We start from the raw sequence: 18,040 nt of genomic DNA, 5'->3' as shown, positions 1-18,040 counted from the left end.
AAGGAAGGACGAGGCTGAATCCAGCTTTTTATTCGCAGCTTCTTATTGACTCTATTCGGTCCACCTTAAAAACCGCGACACTTTCGTTTTTCAGCTTTAAGCTCGTTTTTGTAAAACAATAATATTTTTATCTTTGTTATTATTATTATTAATAATGCTTATTATTTTTGTTGTTGTTGCTGTTGTTGTTGTTAATTATAATGCTGTCATTATATACTTTATATATCTATAAAATGCAACAAAGGAAAAAGGGGCATATGAAGGAACACTGAAAATACAACCTTAGGATGTTCACAAATGAAAATTAAGAATTATGTAAGTATCAATTATAAATGCACATAATTGTGATGTTAATAATTATCTATTTTGGAGGCTTCTGTCACTGATTTGGTTGCCATGGAGAACAGTATTCATTAAAGCAGGGAAGGCTTTAACACACATTTACAGAACCATAGAGAAATGTATTTACATCCATTTAAATGTACGCACACATATGTACACACACACCCACACACATGCACACAATGTTTTTCATCTCTCCAAACCAACAACCACCCTCCCTCTTTCATATATGCTGACCTCAGGTCTGGAGTTGAATTAAATTAAGCTTGTTTACTGTCTGATTTTTATGGGGTCTTTTGATACTTAGTTCAGTTTAGTGATTTGCCTGCGCAAGTAAATCCTATTCAGGCTATTCAGGAATACGGCAAAACTACTGTTCTTACTCTCTCTCTGATTTAATCTTTTCCTCTCTCACTCTCTTCTGTGATAACAATGGTCTTATTGCAAGGTCACATTTTATTTATTTTTGTTGCTGTTTTTGATTTTTACCCTCCCATGGTTCTATAGTTGAGAACAGCTAGAATCAAGCCTTCACAAGATGTGAAGCTTTAATGGCTTTAGCTGCCCTGGATATTGTTGTAAACCGGCCTTCGGTGGAAAAAAAAGCAACAAAATAAAATGGAGAGAAAGTGAATTCTCTGTTGTGTGCGCAGCTCGAATTTTGTCTAATTCAAGGATTAAATCCTTGGATTATTTTACCCATCCTCGACTGCACAAAACTAGTGCTGAGTAATCCAGACATCTACACAGCTATCCTTTTGCAGAACATATTAGCATTTTTAGGTGTCTCAAACTCTTGTGATCCTAAACCAGTTTCCACCCCAAAATGAGCTAATTACTCACAATAAACCATTGACCCTGGATTCCTCTTTTTGAGATCAAACTGGCAACCATAGTTTCTCAGTTATGTCGTAGAGAAGACCACGAGCTGCATTTTCTCATCACTATTGAATAACGGTTAGCAAAGGCTAGCAGTAGCATGGTAGGATTAGCAGGGATTGCTAATCCTTCCTGAGAGTGTTTCTCTGGCTGGCTGACAGCTGTGGGCCTCTGCACATCTGATTTACCTCAGATTACGCTGGAGTCGTGCCAACTGGATCCAATCAGGCCATGATGCTCTCTCGTTCCCTTTCTCTCACTCTCCCTCATATCCATACTGTCCTAGAACAGCCTCTCGTCTCTTTTTAAGATCAGGTCAAAACCGAAATGCGACGCTTTTGTCGGCACTGGCAATTAAGGACATTTATTCTGGATTTTGATGGAGTTGAAGGTTTACTCTGTGATGGGGGATCTGTCATCAGGGATGCCACCATGTGAGTACTGTTGTTTGTGGCATACAATATTTAAACTTTTATGAAATGTTATAACTTTGCAGATGGTTATTGCTTAAAGGATGCATTCATGGCTTTGCCAGTTGCAGAAGATCCTGTTTTTGTGCATCATATAAGCTCTTGCTTTCATAACCCATTTGCGACTGATCACAGAGTGCTAAAGATGACTAAAACGATGCAGGCTTTACAGAGGATGTCAGCTTTTCCGTTCTCACCATTCATCCAGCTGATAAAACATGCAGCGTCGTTTGAAGGGTGTCCATGTGATTTACACATTTTATGTATCGCATAGACCTTTGGCTTCCTTCCTGAGCTAACAATCACTGAGATCAGGGTTCTTCTCAATCAAATATTATTTAGAAGGAAAAAGCATGGACACCGTCATGTGTTGTAGTAGAAGCAGATTTACTGTCGTTCTGAAGCTGCTTTAAGAGCCTAATGCAAAATCAATAGATTGGACCTTTGTGCTTTTAAAGCCATGAACTCATTGTCAAGTCAAGAGCTGTTAGTTTGATTTAGCATTGCTGCTAATCATGTCAGATCAGGCCTGTCAAGTTGGTTAGCTAACAAAAAAAGCAAGTGAGAGAGTGTGTGTCTGTGTAAGAGAGAATGAGAGAAATATAGGGGGAGGAAGTGATGAAATATGGTGTCGGCTGAGGTATTTTAGGCAGACTCAGCCATCCATCTCATGAATGAACCATTACAGGGCTCAATAATAGGGCTTCATTGGGGAAAAGGAAAATGATGGGAGGAAGCAGATTGATAAATGTGAGGCTTATGATATAATAACTGATGCATTTGCATTGCAAAAAATCTACACAGATGAAGAAAAGGATGACAGATTTCTGTTTCTTATTCAGAAGATACTGTACATCACATTTTTATAGCATTATAGATTACCTACCAAACAGTGTTGGGTGTAATTAGATACAAAGTACCCAATTATTACTGTAATGAAAAAAAAATAATATAGGGGATTGCTTTTAGTTTTCAGGTAATTTAATTACAGTTTCTTATAGTGTACTTGCCTTAAAACATGAATTTAATGGTGCTGTACACTGTAAAAAATGTTGCTCACTTAAATTTTTAAGATGAACCAATTCAACTTTGCAAGTCATTTTAACTTACATCAACTAAGCTGACTTAAAAGTTGTTAAAAAAGTTTAAAGTTCTTAAAAGTTCAAAGTTGTTTAACTTAAAGTTGTTTAAAAGAATAAGTTGAAACCTGATTGACTTTCTAAATTAAGATAAAAACACAAGTTGTCATGACTTTTTTTGTTATTAATTTGTGTAAGTTCAGAGAATAAGATCAATCATATTTTTTGTGTTATACAAATATATTTTTGTGAAATAATTCTGTTTTAGAAGTATACATTTATCAGAATAATTGAAAATGCTTAAGACAAGGGAGTAATTAGTTCTTGAAAATATAAGCTGTATATAAGGTAGTGTGAAGCAGAGAATGTACATAAATACTGTATATATATTTTTGTTGTTTATATAATTTACATAATAACCCAGTTTTGATCAGCTGAAGAATGATTTGTGCAACAGTTGCTCATGCCTAAGAAAGAATGGAATAAAAAATTGTCAATATGTTTAAAATGTGGTGTCATTAATTTGAAACAGGTAATTGAGTTACTTTTCAGACAAAGTCATTGTAAAAGTAATTTAAATACAATTATAATGATGTAATAAGTCATTTATTTACGTTTTTAAAATATCTTACCCTGCACTGCTACCGACCCCAAAGACATTACCTTTGATGATTTTAAAAAAAATCATCAAGAGATTGTAAAAGAAACTCCCCTATGACATGAGCTGTTAATTTAAATAAAACCACTAACATTTGTTCTTTTCAAACTTCTATTAGTAAGCAAGTTTGATGAGTTTGTGTGTTGATCAATTCCTTTACATGCATGAAAATGTTTTTTTATTGTGTGGACTTTCATTGGATATACTAAATGAAAATATATACAGTATATACAGTGCATCTGGAAAGTATTCATAGCGCTTCACTTTTTCCACATTTTTTATGTTACAGCCTTATTCCAAAATGGATTAAACTCATGTATTTCCTAAAAAATTCTACATATGACAAGCGATGGTGTAGAGCCATTTTTAGATCTCTTCAGAGATGTTCAATAGGATTTAGGTCTGGGCTCTGGCTGGGCCATTCAAGGACATTTACCGAGTTGTTGTAAAGCCACTCTACTGATATTTTGGTGGTGTGCTTTGGGTCATTGTCCTGCTGGAAGATGAACCGTCGCCCCAGTCTGAGGTCAAGAGCATTCTGAAGCAGGTATTTATTCAGGGTGTCTCTGTACATTACCGCATTCATCTTTTCCTCTATCTTGACTAGTCTTCCAGTTCCTGCTGCTAAAAAACAGCCCTACAGCATGATGCTGCCACCACTATGCTTTGGGATGGCATTAGCCTGGTCATGAATGGCGCTTGGTTTTCTCCAAACATAACATCTGGCATTTACTCTAAAGAGTTGAATTTTAGTCTCATCAGACAAGAGAATTTTGTTTCTTATGGTCTGAGAGTCCTTCAGATGCCTTTTGGCAAATTCCAAATAGGGAGTAGCTTCCGTCAGGTCAGTCTACCATACAGGCCTGATTAGTGGATTGCTGTACAGATGGTTGTCCTTCTGTAAGGTTCTCTCTCCACAGAAGAACGCTGGAGCTCAGACAGAGCAACCATCGCGTTATTGATCAGCCCTTCGTCCACGATCACTCAGCTTAGATGAGCAGCCAGCTCTAGAAAGAGTGCTTGTGGTTCCAAACATCTTTCACTTACAGATGATGAAGGCCACTGTGCTCATTGGAACTTTCAGAGCAGCATAAATTTTTCTGTAACCTTTCTGATTTTTTAAAATATTGTTTACTGTGAAACATCAGTCTGATTTAGATTTTTTTTTGTACTACAGGAATGATTCCTAACGGATTCCTGCAAAAAAGGTTTTTCAATTCTATCAGTTGTCCACTGAACTTGCCACTGTCTTTTGTTTTTTGTAAACAAGCTTGGATTAAATTCAGATCAGGTTTATATTTATTGGTCTACATATCAGATAGCAGCTTTCTAATATAAAGTGTAATTTATCAGTATTGGCCAATATTTAAAAATTCACACGTTCTTATAGTTTGTTTGTGAAAGTTTCTTGGTAATGTGCCATCCCATCTTCCTGTTTCAATATGGACGATATGTTGAAAACGTGTTATTTTATTTATGGTGTCTTTAGGTACTGCCAACTTTAAAACCTTGTACTGAGGATGCTAGATATACAAACTTGGACTCATTTGTCAAAATATAGCCATCGTGTAGGTTTAGGAAAATATTGCAAAGAATTAGATCTAACTTTTATACCCGATTGATCTTGATTGTTTAGTGTTATATTATTACAGCTCATTATTTATACCTCATGTTCTTTGCCTCTATGTTTGGTATGTGTGAATGTGTTTATTCATTGTATGAATGTAAATGATGTGTCTATGTCTGTGTGTCATACTGTCAATTTTTAAAACGTCTTTTAAATGGTTTCTTACAATTAATTCAAGTATTGTGAAGTCTGAAATATTAGCTATGCTGTAAATCTTGATCATTTGCACTGATTATCAATCTCTGCCTGTCTTAATAACAGGTGCATTTATCTATGCAGGTGATGTGGGTATGTAACCTGTGCAGGAAACAGCAGGAAATCCTAACTAAATCGGGAGAATGGTTTTCATCAGGGCCCGGGGGGAGGCCTCTTAGTGTGGGTTCTCCCCTCAGTGGCCCTGAGTTGGAGAAGGAGAGGAAGTTGCGCTCCAGATCCCAGGTTCCGGGTGCCAACGACACTCTGCTACCCAACGCTGGTCCCGGTGACCATCCAAAGGGAGCAGATACAATGCCCGCCTCACGCTCCCGCAGTGAACCACCAAGAGAAAAGTAGGCCAAAAACTGTACACCCTTTACACACATGCACATCATAAATCAATAGTCTTCGAATATTGACTCTTTAGGTTTTAGGTTTCAAAAATGCTTGATCACTTTAAAGTATTACAAAAAAACCTGTGACTATTTCTTGTAACTCCATTGGATGCCCAAATTGTCAGAAAAACCTTGTGACTTAATCTAAGTTAGTATTTATGAGTCTGTGATACACAAATCAGAATATAATTGTTATTATTGATTACCAGATTTAATTCAGATCAAATTTATTGGTCAACACACATGGTAAATTTATATAAAACAATTCTGCTTGGTGCATGAGAACAAATCTCACTAGCAGAAGAGCAAACTTGTTAGCAACAAACCTCAATGACTCCTGCTTGACCAGCAAGCTTGTTAGAATTTTTGTTTGCCATAATTAATGCTAAAAAGCCCGAATTAAATGAACCAATCTTCAGAAGAATTTAATTGAACCATCAATATCACACATTGTAATTTTTTTGAACTTATGAGCAGAAATAAATAAAGAAAAAAATCTTTAGTTGTGTTTAAAATGCTCAAATTTGTAACAAACATGGAACACATGTGAAACACACATTAAAGGAATTCTACACTTTTTTGTAGAAAAAGGCTTATTTTACAATAGATATGTCTAGGAACTATATTCTTATTCTGCGGTAATGATTCAGGAACTTTGGTGCTGTACCATGGCTGCAGCAGGTGCAATCAAGTTCCTTGATCATTAGACCATAACTGTATTCTACAGTCTGTATTTTCTAATCTTTGACCATAATGAGATTATAGTTCCTAGCAATATCAATGTAGATAATAGCACTTTTTATTCTTAGTACACAATGTAACTACAGAAATATCTGGCTTTTAACTAGAAATTTATCAAAACTTTGATAAAAGTTTTTTTTTTTTTTTTAATTAAAAAATGTTTTATATGTGAGATGCTAATGGTCTAATCCAATTCAATGATTTATGCTGAGCTAACCCTGACTTGGAGAACAGCTAAATGAAATCAAAAATTTAAAAAACCTCTATATCTAATTTAGAGATATTTATCTCTATAGTTGAGTTGTAAACTGAGCATTCGCTGTAACAAATATTTGTAAATTAGCAGATTTCTGTATTTTATTTATTTTTCACATTTATTTATGCTTTTGAATTGCATTATGGGATTTTGGTTTTTGTGTTCCAACAACTTTTAACCATGGAAAGTTTAAAAAGGTGACTTTTATAAGATGACTTTTATTTTTTTAATAGTTTAAATTGGTATATTGTCTGGGTATATATATTTTATTACAAAAACCTTGTAATAAACTGCCAGTACATTTTCTGTTATTTTACAGATTTATTTCTCTTTAATATTTTAAACATTACATTATTTCAAGCTAAAAACTAAATGATTAAATGTCAATAAAAGTCACTTTGCTAAACTGTAGAGTTGAATTTTCTACATTGAAAGAAGACAGAGCAGAGATCAAGGGTTCCATAGTGGAAACCGAAAGCACAAAATACAGAAATTGTTAATTCACAAATCATTTTTACAGTGTTCAATTCCAAAAACAAAGTGGAGTGTTCATTTTAATGTGTGGTTTTTAAAAGATAAATGATATAAAATTCTGTAAATCTTTTTTAACTAATTGTTTCACGTGTTCACTAATTGTTTTTGTGATTTTGATTTATGAGTCTCATGTGTTTTTTTCTGTAAGGTTAAGTACCCAAATCATTTTCATGTAATGTAATGTAGTATTACCAAACATAAATTAATAAAAAACAACTTAATATTTATTCATTAAAATTATCTAATGTTATTTTGAGCCACATCATCATATTTTTAAGATTACTTGTCAAATGATAAAAAAGTTATACAGTTCTTCTCTAAGACCAATTTATCATTGGGTTCCCTTGGATTCCTAGAACTGAATTTTCTAAATGTAGGGTTACACATCCCCACTGCCAACTCACAATTTGTTCTATTTTAGGCTGCATATTTCAACAAAATCTGTTTGCCCTGACCTGTTTTCAACAGGCAGTGTGTGGACTACATCTCCTGCCTTATAATCTCTTTAAAAACAATCTCGTCTGTTGTCTGTCTTCCTATCAGATGCATATTTAGCTAAATCCTTCTTGTACTTGAATTCCCACAATTTGAAACACATGAGTTTACATGTTTTTGGGTCATGTGATCTGGCACAGATCCAGAGAAGGACACATTTAGCACTTCATAAATTCACACTTTCCAATCCATTCTTCTCAAAGTTCACAGTTTCTTTTAGATGTCAACGAGATTATGTAAATCCTCATGTCTGCACTGCAGTCCAAAATGATAGAACATGTTTGATTATAATTAACACAATCTAACATGATTATTATAATGATGTTTAAACAAGAAAACACACGTTCTTACTCATATGTGAAAATAGTACTTTCATTTATTTTACAATCTAACCATTAGAAAATGAAGATCAATTAAAATGTTATCTTTTTTAACGTTTTAAAAAGGCTTTTCAGAGCTGATTACCAGTTTGCGTGAGAAATACAAGGCATGTAACTCTGTCTTCACAATCCACCAAAATTTAAATTTCACTTTCAGGTCAAATAAAAAAATAAAATGAAAAAAAAAACATAAAATATAAAAATAAAACATTTTTGTTACCATAAAACATAAACAAAATGCAAAATCCTCAATATTGTGTAAAAAGTTTGATGATTTTAATTGAGTGGATCAGTTTTGATAATGCTTAATTCTTCTAATCATTGATATGGAGTCAATGAAATATAAAATTTGGGAAAAAAAATTTGTAAACTTGTAAACTCCAAACACAATTTTTCACTATTAGTCTTCCCTATTTTGTCTAACTAATAACAGGAGGAGGCCAGTGTCCATGCATGAGCAGAATGGAAAAGTGATTGGACGTGGAGAGAGAAGAAGAGCTCCAGCCAGATTATCGTCGCAGGCCTCTGAAGACCGAGCCCCAGGTGAGAATCGAGATAGTAGACGACTAGAGAAAGACCACTCACAAGAGGACGATCCCACCCACCCTGAGCGGCGAAGAAGACAGGAGGAGGAAGAGCGAGAGCGGCAAAGACGAGAGGAAGAGTACCAGACCCGTTACCGTAGTGACCCCAATCTAGCCCGCTACCCTGTTAAACCGCAGAAGGAGGAACAAGAAATGCGCATGCATGCCAAAGTCTCCAAAATGCGCCAGGAGCGTCATCACAGTGACCTGGCCATCAATGAAGTGGGCCTGATGCAGGATGGTGGCGAAGCTGCTGGAAATCGCATTAGCAGGCAACGAGTAGCTAGCAATGAGGACCGCAAGGCTCTTTTAGAAAACCATCGAGCTTATTCTGTGGACAGGACCGTGGGGGGTGGTGTTGGGGGGCAAGGGTCCCTCAAACAGGGCCACGGTGGCCCTCAAATGGGCCTTACTGGGCCTCCAGACCTCAGGGATGGACAGGATTGGGGCCCAAAGGGGCATCTGGAACCTGGGTCTGCAGCTTTTCTGCACAGGGCCAAGCGGGAAAAAGCTGCAGAAATCATGCGTAAAGATTCTTCTCTCAGCTCAGACCAGTCTGAGTCATTACGGCCACCTCCACCAAGAGCCTACAGACCCAAACGAGGCCTCAACAAAAGGCAGATGTCCATCAGTAGCTCAGAAGAAGAAGGAGGTTCCACGCCTGAATACACCAGCTGTGAGGATGTGGAGATCGAAAGTGTTAGTGAAAAAGGTGGGCGATCATTTAACTCCTTTTATTGTAAATACATCAATATATTTATAGAATTTCTCTGTGATACTGTAATATATCCAGATACAGTGGCAAATCTGTATTTTTCAGTGATCATTGTGGCAATTAGTCTAAACAAATTGATTGTGTAATTTTGTGTGTGAGAACTCAAAAGTGAGAGCAAGAAGAGTAAAACCTGACATTTTGTTCAGATATATTGGTCCCCACAGCAAAAATAGATGATCTATTATGTTGACAAGAGTTATGTTCTGTAAGGTTTAGATTGAGGGCTAGAGTTAGTTTAGTGAGCAGAAAACGTTGTTATGTCAGTGTAAAATCAATAGTATAAAAACAATGGAAGACTTTGGCAAATCCCCACACCTCCACATATATTGTTGTGTGTGTGTGTCTACTGGTTTTGATGGTTTGCGAGGACAGACGTTTGCATAATGACATAGGTCATAACTATAACTATTTTTATTAAAATAGTTCAAAACTCTTAAAAATCATACTTTACACTTTACCTCATTCAGATTTTGACACAGGTTTCCTGTGAGGCTTGGGTTTAGGGTGGAGCCAGGGCCATATAATCTGTACACTAATGAAGAATCCTCTTAAACCACCAATATCAACATGTGTGAGAGTGTGAGTGGAGGTCATGGTACCATTTTTCGACATTCAGGTATTTTCAGTAGCAGGTTTTCTTAAAATATTTCTAAAAAAAAAAAGCTATTTATGACTTGGCTATAAGTGCAATAGATGAAGTTGAAGTCAGAAATATTAGCCCTCCTGTTTATTTTTCCCAATTTCTAAACATCATAGTTTTAATAACTCATTTCTAATAACTGATTTAATTTATCTTTGCCACAATAACAGTACATAATATTTTACTAAATATTTTTCAAGACACTTCTATGCAGCTACAGTGACATTTAAAGGCTTAACTAGATTAATTAAGTTAACTGGGCAGCTTATCATAATTAGGCAAGTCATCGTATAATGATGGTTTGTTCTGTAGACTATCGAAAAGATATACAGCTTAAAGGGGCTAAAAATTTTGACCTTAAAATGGTTTTTTTTTATTAAAAACTGCTTTAATTCTTGGCAAAATATTACAAATAAGACTTTCTCCAGAACAAAAAATATTATCAGACATACTGTGGAAATCACCTTGCTCTGTTAAATATCATTTGGGAAATATTTAAAAATAAACTGTGTGTGTGTGTGTGTGTGTGTGTGTATATATATATATATATATATATATATATATATATATATATATATATATATATATATATATATATATATATATATGTATGTGTGTGTATGTGTGTATATATATATATATATATATATATATATATATATATATATATATATATAGGCACGAAGTACACCGTCAACAAATAGATTTGCTTCAAATCATCTAAATCCCAGCGTCAGCTCATTCAGAAATAGCAGTTTGTTGGCAAAAGCCTCTAAACACCACTTGCCTATGACAGCAAATAAACGTTGTATCCCGAGAACCAATCAGAAGACGCAAATCGATTTCAATGTAGCAGCACGCTGATACACTTAGTTTTAAGACGTGACTATTTTATTCCGCTTTCGATTTCGATTCTAAAAGACAGAGTTTGATAAATTGAATGAGCCTGTCCGACAGTCAGTGAATGAAAATATCATTTACCTTAAAATTCTGTGCTTTATAAGAAAAAGAAATGACATTTTCTTGCGCAGCAACATTACTTTGAATAAGTCAGATTTACTATACATTAAAAGGCAACTGCATTTCACTAAAGACAAAGTTAAGATGCTGTTCTTTTATCCCATGTGGATGCTTTGAGGATAAACAAGAGACAAAAAGAGACAAAAACTGAGTATGGTGAGAATGAATGAATGACAGCTTCTACACGTGTCTAAAAGACATCCCCATTTTGCCCAGTAGACCTTGTGTTTTATTTGCTAATGAGAGCAAATTTTTAAAAGATAAATATAATGTATAAAACAATATATTATTTGTATTACTTCACAATACCTATACATCTGATAAGATTTTAATACTAATGGCCAATTCACAGATATTGATGTTTCACAATGTTTTTACACTACATTATTTGAATCATTACCTATAAATTAAATCTTTTGAACCTGATAGAAAATACTCTTTTACAAAAAATAGGTCTGATGGATTTAGAGGGTATATATATATATATATATATATATATATGTATGTATGTATATTGAATCCTTGTAGGAGCATTTGTTTCCTACAAAATAGAGAATAACCTGGGTTCCTCAAGAAACACACACAAACAGATTCAGCATTTCTTAATTGTCATTAGTATGCACAGAAAATGCAAACCAGGAATACGGTAGAAGTTAAACTGCTATTCTGCACTTTCTACAATCTTATAAGTGTAAACTTGACTTGTTTAGTTTTGATGAATGCAAATAATTAACATTCCATTAAAGATCTGTGTTTTCCATTTGCTCTTAAATGCATGCTCAGCTAAAGTGCATGGTAAGCTTTTATGAGAATCTAGACAGCCTCAATCACTTCAGCACAGAATGTTCTATTTTGATACATTTTTAATAATTGTATTTAATAATCATGAACCAAAATTTAAAAGTTACTAACCTAAGTTATGAACATCATTACTCTACACAGTTGCACTCTATTTACTCTAATTATTAGCCCCCCTGTTTATTTTTTCCTCAATTTCTGCTTAATGGAGTGAAGATTTTTTCAACACATTTTAAACATAATAGTTATAATAACAAATTTTTAATAACTGATTAATTGTATCTTTGCCATGATGACAGTAAATAATATTTTACTAGACATTTTTCAAAACACTAATATTCAGCTTAAAGAGCAATTTCAACGGTTGGTTAATTAACTAGGCAGGTTAGGGTAATTAGGCAAGTTATTGTATAATGATGGTTTGTTCTGTAGACTAGCTTAAAATAGCTTAAAAGGGCTAATCATTTTGACCTTAAAATGATTTTTTAAAAATTAAAAACTGCTTTTATTCTAGCTAAAACAAAACAAATAAATGATAAAAAAAAAAATATCAGACATAATGTGAAAATGTCCTTGCTCTGTTAAGCATTATTTTTATATATTAAAAAAATCAAATGGGGGGTTAATAATTCTGACCTAAACTGTATATTTAATTTTTTATTATTTTTTTCTTTGCCTTATTGCCTTAGATAGCATCGTTTTACATACGTCATTATACCTATTTCTGAGTCTGACTGTGGGTCTGTGAAGCATGCTGATTCATGCTGTAAAGCTGTGTTTGTTTATTTGGGAAAAAAAAATTAGGGCACCAGATTTGGGAATTAGGTCAGCAGCTCTCTCACATAAAATCGCTGAGTGACTGCCTGACTTGCATCAGTCCTGGGATGCAACATGTTCAATTTTGAAATATTTTTATATTCAGTTTTGTTTAACCCATGCCAAAGTGCAGTTATACTTTTTCTGTTCCCATTGCTCTTAGCTTCAGGCCACTTGGTTTGAAAAGTCTCTGGTGTGATAATGTTTTAACTAATTAAGTTGTATATCTGTCAAATTATGTAAATGATCCAAATGTGAAAATATTATGTAATTGTGTGAACTTTGGATACAAAATGCTAGCTGTGAATTTACCCTTGGCGAGAAAAGAAGCTAAATTATTACATTATTCACTGTCATTCACTGCAGAATGGCTTTAAATATGCTACATAATTGAGGCTTGGTATAAACTATGTTGGGTGTAAGCATATGTGTTTCAAGACTCAAGAAAGTATGTTTAAAAAAGCAGAAGAAAAAACTACTCTAAAGTGCAAACATAATGTTCCCTGTCAGATTCATGGCCCAATAGAAAACATGCTCCAACATGAATCTGACTTGGGTCATTTACTAATCTTATCCTCCCATCCTTTCTTTTACACTCCCTGTCTTGTTTTCGTGAAGACAGAATACAGTACAGAAAACGACAAAACACAGTATCAGCAGTATATATATATATCCAGGGGTTCAAAGCAGAGAAGCAGAGAATTATTGTTAATTTGTTTTTAATAAAAAGGAAGTGAATGTGCTGACATTAATTATAAAAGTTATTTTGATGAACTAATATTTTATTACCAATGCATGTACAGCATATTAAATTGTTAAAAAGCTAATGTTCCATGGCTTGCTGTTATGTTGTACATGAAAGCTTGTATTGTAAAGGTATAGTTTATCCCAAAAGGAAAATGTAATCACTATTTACTCAGCAGTGGTTTCAAACCTTTATGAGTTTCTTTATTTTGTTTAACACAAAACTACATTCTGAAAAGTGTTAGAATCCTCTATAGGATAAACTAGAATTTAGTAAATGGTTATTGTGGTTTTCCATTTTTCCATCAACTTATTTTTTTTTAAGAAAAAAAAAAAGAAACTCAAAAAGAAAAAAGTCAAGGAGGAATGAGTTATGAAACAATTTTCAGTTTTGGATAAGCTATCACTTTAAGTAAAAGGATTTAGAATGTTTTTTTTTTTTTTTTTTTTTTTTTTTTTACATGAGAGTAATGTGACATTAGTCTGCACCCTATTGTTATTATTATTTTATTATGATTATTATTATTATTATATATTTATTTATTTATTTATTTTAATTCATTCATTCATTAATTTATTTATTTGTTTGTTTATTTATTTTTTACTTCATATAGTTTCCAAGTCAGCACTTCTCATTTTCGTCTACCTTAATTTAAAGTACTAAAATTAATAATTAAAGTAACATAACAAGTTAGATTAAAAAATCCTTTAAAAAATCCCTATAAATGTTTAATATTTTAACAAAACTTTTGTAGTTTGTCAATGACACCTAAATAACAATACAACAATTCAACAATAAGTTTCAATGTGAAGGCATAGTTTGTTTGTTTATTGAATTAGAAATTAAAAGTAAAAATGTTATGAACACTGTAAGAGCATATCTTTTAAGAGATGGTTGCTGACAGGTTCTTTAATAAACCAAAAATAGTTCTTTTATGGCACTGCAAAAACAAAACATTTTGGAGCTTATTTTTTTTTAGAGTTTACCTATACATTTTTTCCTCTACATCAAATCTAATCAAACTCTGTTCATTGTATACATTATAATGTACATTTTACTCTACAGGCAACTGGGACTGTGTAAATCTAATCTAAGCAATCTTTGTTTATTGTATCTATTAAAATGTACTTTTTACTCTGCAGGTGACTGGGACTGTCATCCACTGGACCCCACTGTGTGGCATGTAAGTATTTCAGCTACTGTATATTTCGATCACATATTTCTGTTCTGTATCAGTGTTTGATTACAGTGTGTTTTTGTATCTGAACATGAAACATGTCATGTCAGCACATGTGTGTTGAGCATTAATGCTACTGATAAAGTGATATTGTGTTCCTCTCAGCATCCAGTGAGTTGGCAGCCATCCAAAGAGGGAGATCATTTGATTGGCCGTATCACTTTAAGTAAGCGATCCACTATGCCACGAGAAGCCGGTTCCCTACTGGGTCTGAAGGTGAGCTTGTCAATGACAGTTTACAACAACTAATCACATCACATCTCTGTCTTGCACTTGAAGGGTTGTGCTAGATTTAAGTTGGGTTCATTACTGTTGATGATGATAAAATAAAATAGTAACAAATGATTTAAAATACTGATACAAAAATGATACGATAAAAGATATAAAATAGTTAGTCAAAATTAACTCTCAAAATGATGGTTCATTCCACTGTGGTGACCCAGAAAATAGAATTCAATAAGCTAAAATAAAATATGAGTGAAGTCTGAAAGCTATACTGCCTCCACCAAACTATGTCGTCCCTAAATAACTGCTTCCCAAACTATTTTGTAATGGATTATTTTATAAAACTGAAGTGCAGTGTTATGCAAGGCAAGCTGAACAGTCACTGTTAGAAGGAGAGCCTTGTCAGATATAGATGTTCAGGTTTGCTGTATCGCCAAGTTTCACATTTCTAGCCAAATAAGGTAATTGCTGGTCTGTGCTGCATATTTGTGTCAAAATTTTAACCTGTTCGCTGACCTATACAACTCTATAGGTTGTTTGTCACTTTTCTGAAATATAAGAATGTTAACCAAAATATTGCATTGTGTCCTTTAATCTTAGCCTCTTGAAAAAAAAAAGTGCTTTAGACTAGTGGTTCCCAAAGTGAGGGTCTTTGGGCAATGAGGGGGGTCGCTTGGTCGTTTCCAAAAATCAAATTCATTTGATTAAACTATTAAAATTACCATATTTTGCCCACAAAATAGTAGTTAGTTGCATTAAAAAACAACATGCAAATAAAAAGCCATCAGTGTTTAGATTTTTTTATTAAAACGTATATCAAAGACACCAATAGCCTCAGATGCAGCAGACTGATTTTATGGCACCATGTTAAGGTCTCTGACACCTTTATGCTACTCACATACATAAAAATAGATACAGGCCACAACTAAACATAAAGGATGATAAGTGGAGTTCTTCAAAATAAAAAAATGAAAAAATAAACTTTGGTCAATTGGTGTGTGTGCGCGCCATTATGTGCAAGGTTTGTGCGTCTATAACCACCACAGAGTATGATGGAAGTCGCGAGTCACTGGCATTGATATTTTGGGGTCATGAGCTGAAAAGTTTGGGAACCCCCTGCTTTAGACTACATTGTTGTGAGACTAAAAATATGTCACTTAGGCTGCATTTTGTTGTACATTGTAGATCTTTCTTGTACACATCCTGCACATCCTGACACACTGACCTAAACCTTTCTTTAAATACAACCAATAGTGTTTTCAAAAGCAAACTTAAGAGAAAATGTGCACCATGAACACATAGTTTTAATTTTTTGTTTGTTTGTTTGTTTGTTTTTTTGCATTAATTGTCAGTTAGACCTACTTAACTAACTAAAGTTAATAAACTATTTGGCTAAACATTCAAATAGTACATGCGCACACAAATCCACACCAAAACATTTATTCTGTTGCATTCAATTTAGTTCAAATGTAATGTGTCATTGTTTTATGTTTTTGTAACAGATTCATGGTTGTACTCTTGTTATTATTTGCCTATACTGTTAAACGGATTTTTTTTTGTCATCTTCTTTTATCATACTTCTGTACCTGACTGCATTCATGCATTTTGCAGACTTTCTAACCAAAGAGACTTACAGGATAGTTAAATTATGCATTTTATCAGCTTGTGTGTTCTCTAGGAATTGAACCTGTAACCATAGTTTTGCGGCACACTGTAAATCTAAAGATGCTGAAGAATGGCACTTAGATTGTTCATGGAAACTGCAAGTAAACATGTTAAACACTTTTATCCGTTCCGTCCAGGTTGTTGGTGGGAAAATGACAGAGTCTGGTAGACTGGGGGCCTTTATCACCAAAGTAAAGAAAGGAAGTTTGGCTGACATTGTCGGGCATTTACGAGCAGGTAAATGATTATTTTAATAAGAATTCTGATTACTCTCAGTGTTGGAGAAAGTACCCTTTTAAAGTAATTCATTGCAGTTTTGAGTTACTTCTTTACTTAGTTGCTTGTAAAGAAACGTAATGTCCTATGTTACTTTTATATTTCATCTTTTATGTGGACTGGGTTTGCTTATTTGTAATAATATAAATCAGTGGTCTCAAACTCCATTCCTAGAGGGCCGCAGCTCTGCAGATTTTAGCTCCAACCACTTCCAGATCACACCTGCTTAGTAGTCTCTAGTAGTCTTGAATGCTTTGGTTAGTTTGATCAGCTGTGTTTGATCAGGGCTGGAGTAAAACTGTGCAGAGCTGTGGCCCTCCAGGAACTGAGTTTGAGACCTATGATATAAATATATAAATATTTATATGTATATAGTAGGGCTGTCGTGATACCATTAATTCACATTACGCTATATCAGCTGAAGTATCGTGATAACAAGTAGTATTTTGATAGTGTAATTCATAACTCAAATCCATGAAATACAGAATATTGTCAGAAACACTATATTTCATATGTTATAATAGGCCAACTTGAATTAAATTCATAATTCCCTCATTAATGAAAAATTACTTGTACATCACTTTACCTAAAATGTATTTTTTCTTTTTGTTTCTTATGTAGATAACAAAAATACATTAAAATAAAGATACAAATTATACCGAATGAAATTAGTTTAAAAAAGAGCAAATTAGGCCATATGAAGCAGTCAAAAATAATTTCAATGTTTCCTGTTGTTTTTTGGGGGATTTTTTTTTTATTTAAATTTTTTTTTTATCTTATCAGGTAAAAATCCAAAGTAATTCAAAATTTCACTTTGTGAATCGTTTCTTTTAGGAGGTTGTTGCAGATGTTGTAGCTGCTAAATCATATTAACAGGAACAGAAAGGAACTTATTCAGATGTGCGTTCGAACTGAAGCATCAGCAAACGTGCAATAAGCTATCATAAAAGGTGTGAATTCTACACACTTTTGCAACCTTAAAGTGCTCCACAGACTATTCAAATAAAATGGTCTATTGTTGCACAAGCGTGTGAGCATTTTAGTGACTTTTCTACTTGCAAAATTATGTATTGCGGCTAAACCATTAATGACGATACTACCGTTTAGAAACTACAGTGGCACCGCCAGTACTTTAGAGCCATATTATCCTTATACTACCATATACCGGTAAACCATGCAACCCGAAAATATACATATATTTTTTAACA

The 18,040-nt window shown here is 33.8% G+C and overlaps 1 protein-coding gene across 52 annotated transcripts in view; it reads left to right on the top strand.

The window, feature by feature from the left end:
- rims1b (regulating synaptic membrane exocytosis 1b) overlaps positions 1-18,040 on the top strand; it is a 127,304-nt gene that overhangs the window by 47,953 nt on the left and 61,311 nt on the right. For 43 of the 52 annotated variants that reach the window (XR_015475863.1, XR_015475865.1, XR_015475864.1 and 40 more), the window contains 5 exon segments: positions 5,335-5,603; positions 8,485-9,347; positions 14,572-14,612; positions 14,772-14,882; positions 16,694-16,793. Coding sequence is in view for 49 of the 52 variants with exons in the window: in XM_087236250.1 (XP_087092376.1) it covers positions 5,335-5,603; positions 8,485-9,347; positions 14,572-14,612; positions 14,772-14,882; positions 16,694-16,793 (1,384 nt within the window). In the remaining 3 variants the exon portion in view is untranslated. 52 annotated transcript variants of the gene reach the window in all.

The sequence above is a fragment of the Danio rerio genome, chromosome 1 (assembly GCF_052040795.2).
Source record: "Danio rerio strain M-AB ecotype USA chromosome 1, GRCz13ab, whole genome shotgun sequence".
NCBI lineage: Eukaryota > Metazoa > Chordata > Actinopteri > Cypriniformes > Danionidae > Danio > Danio rerio.
The sequence above is the reverse complement of the archived record's forward strand: the minus strand, read 5'-3'. Positions and strand labels throughout refer to the sequence as shown.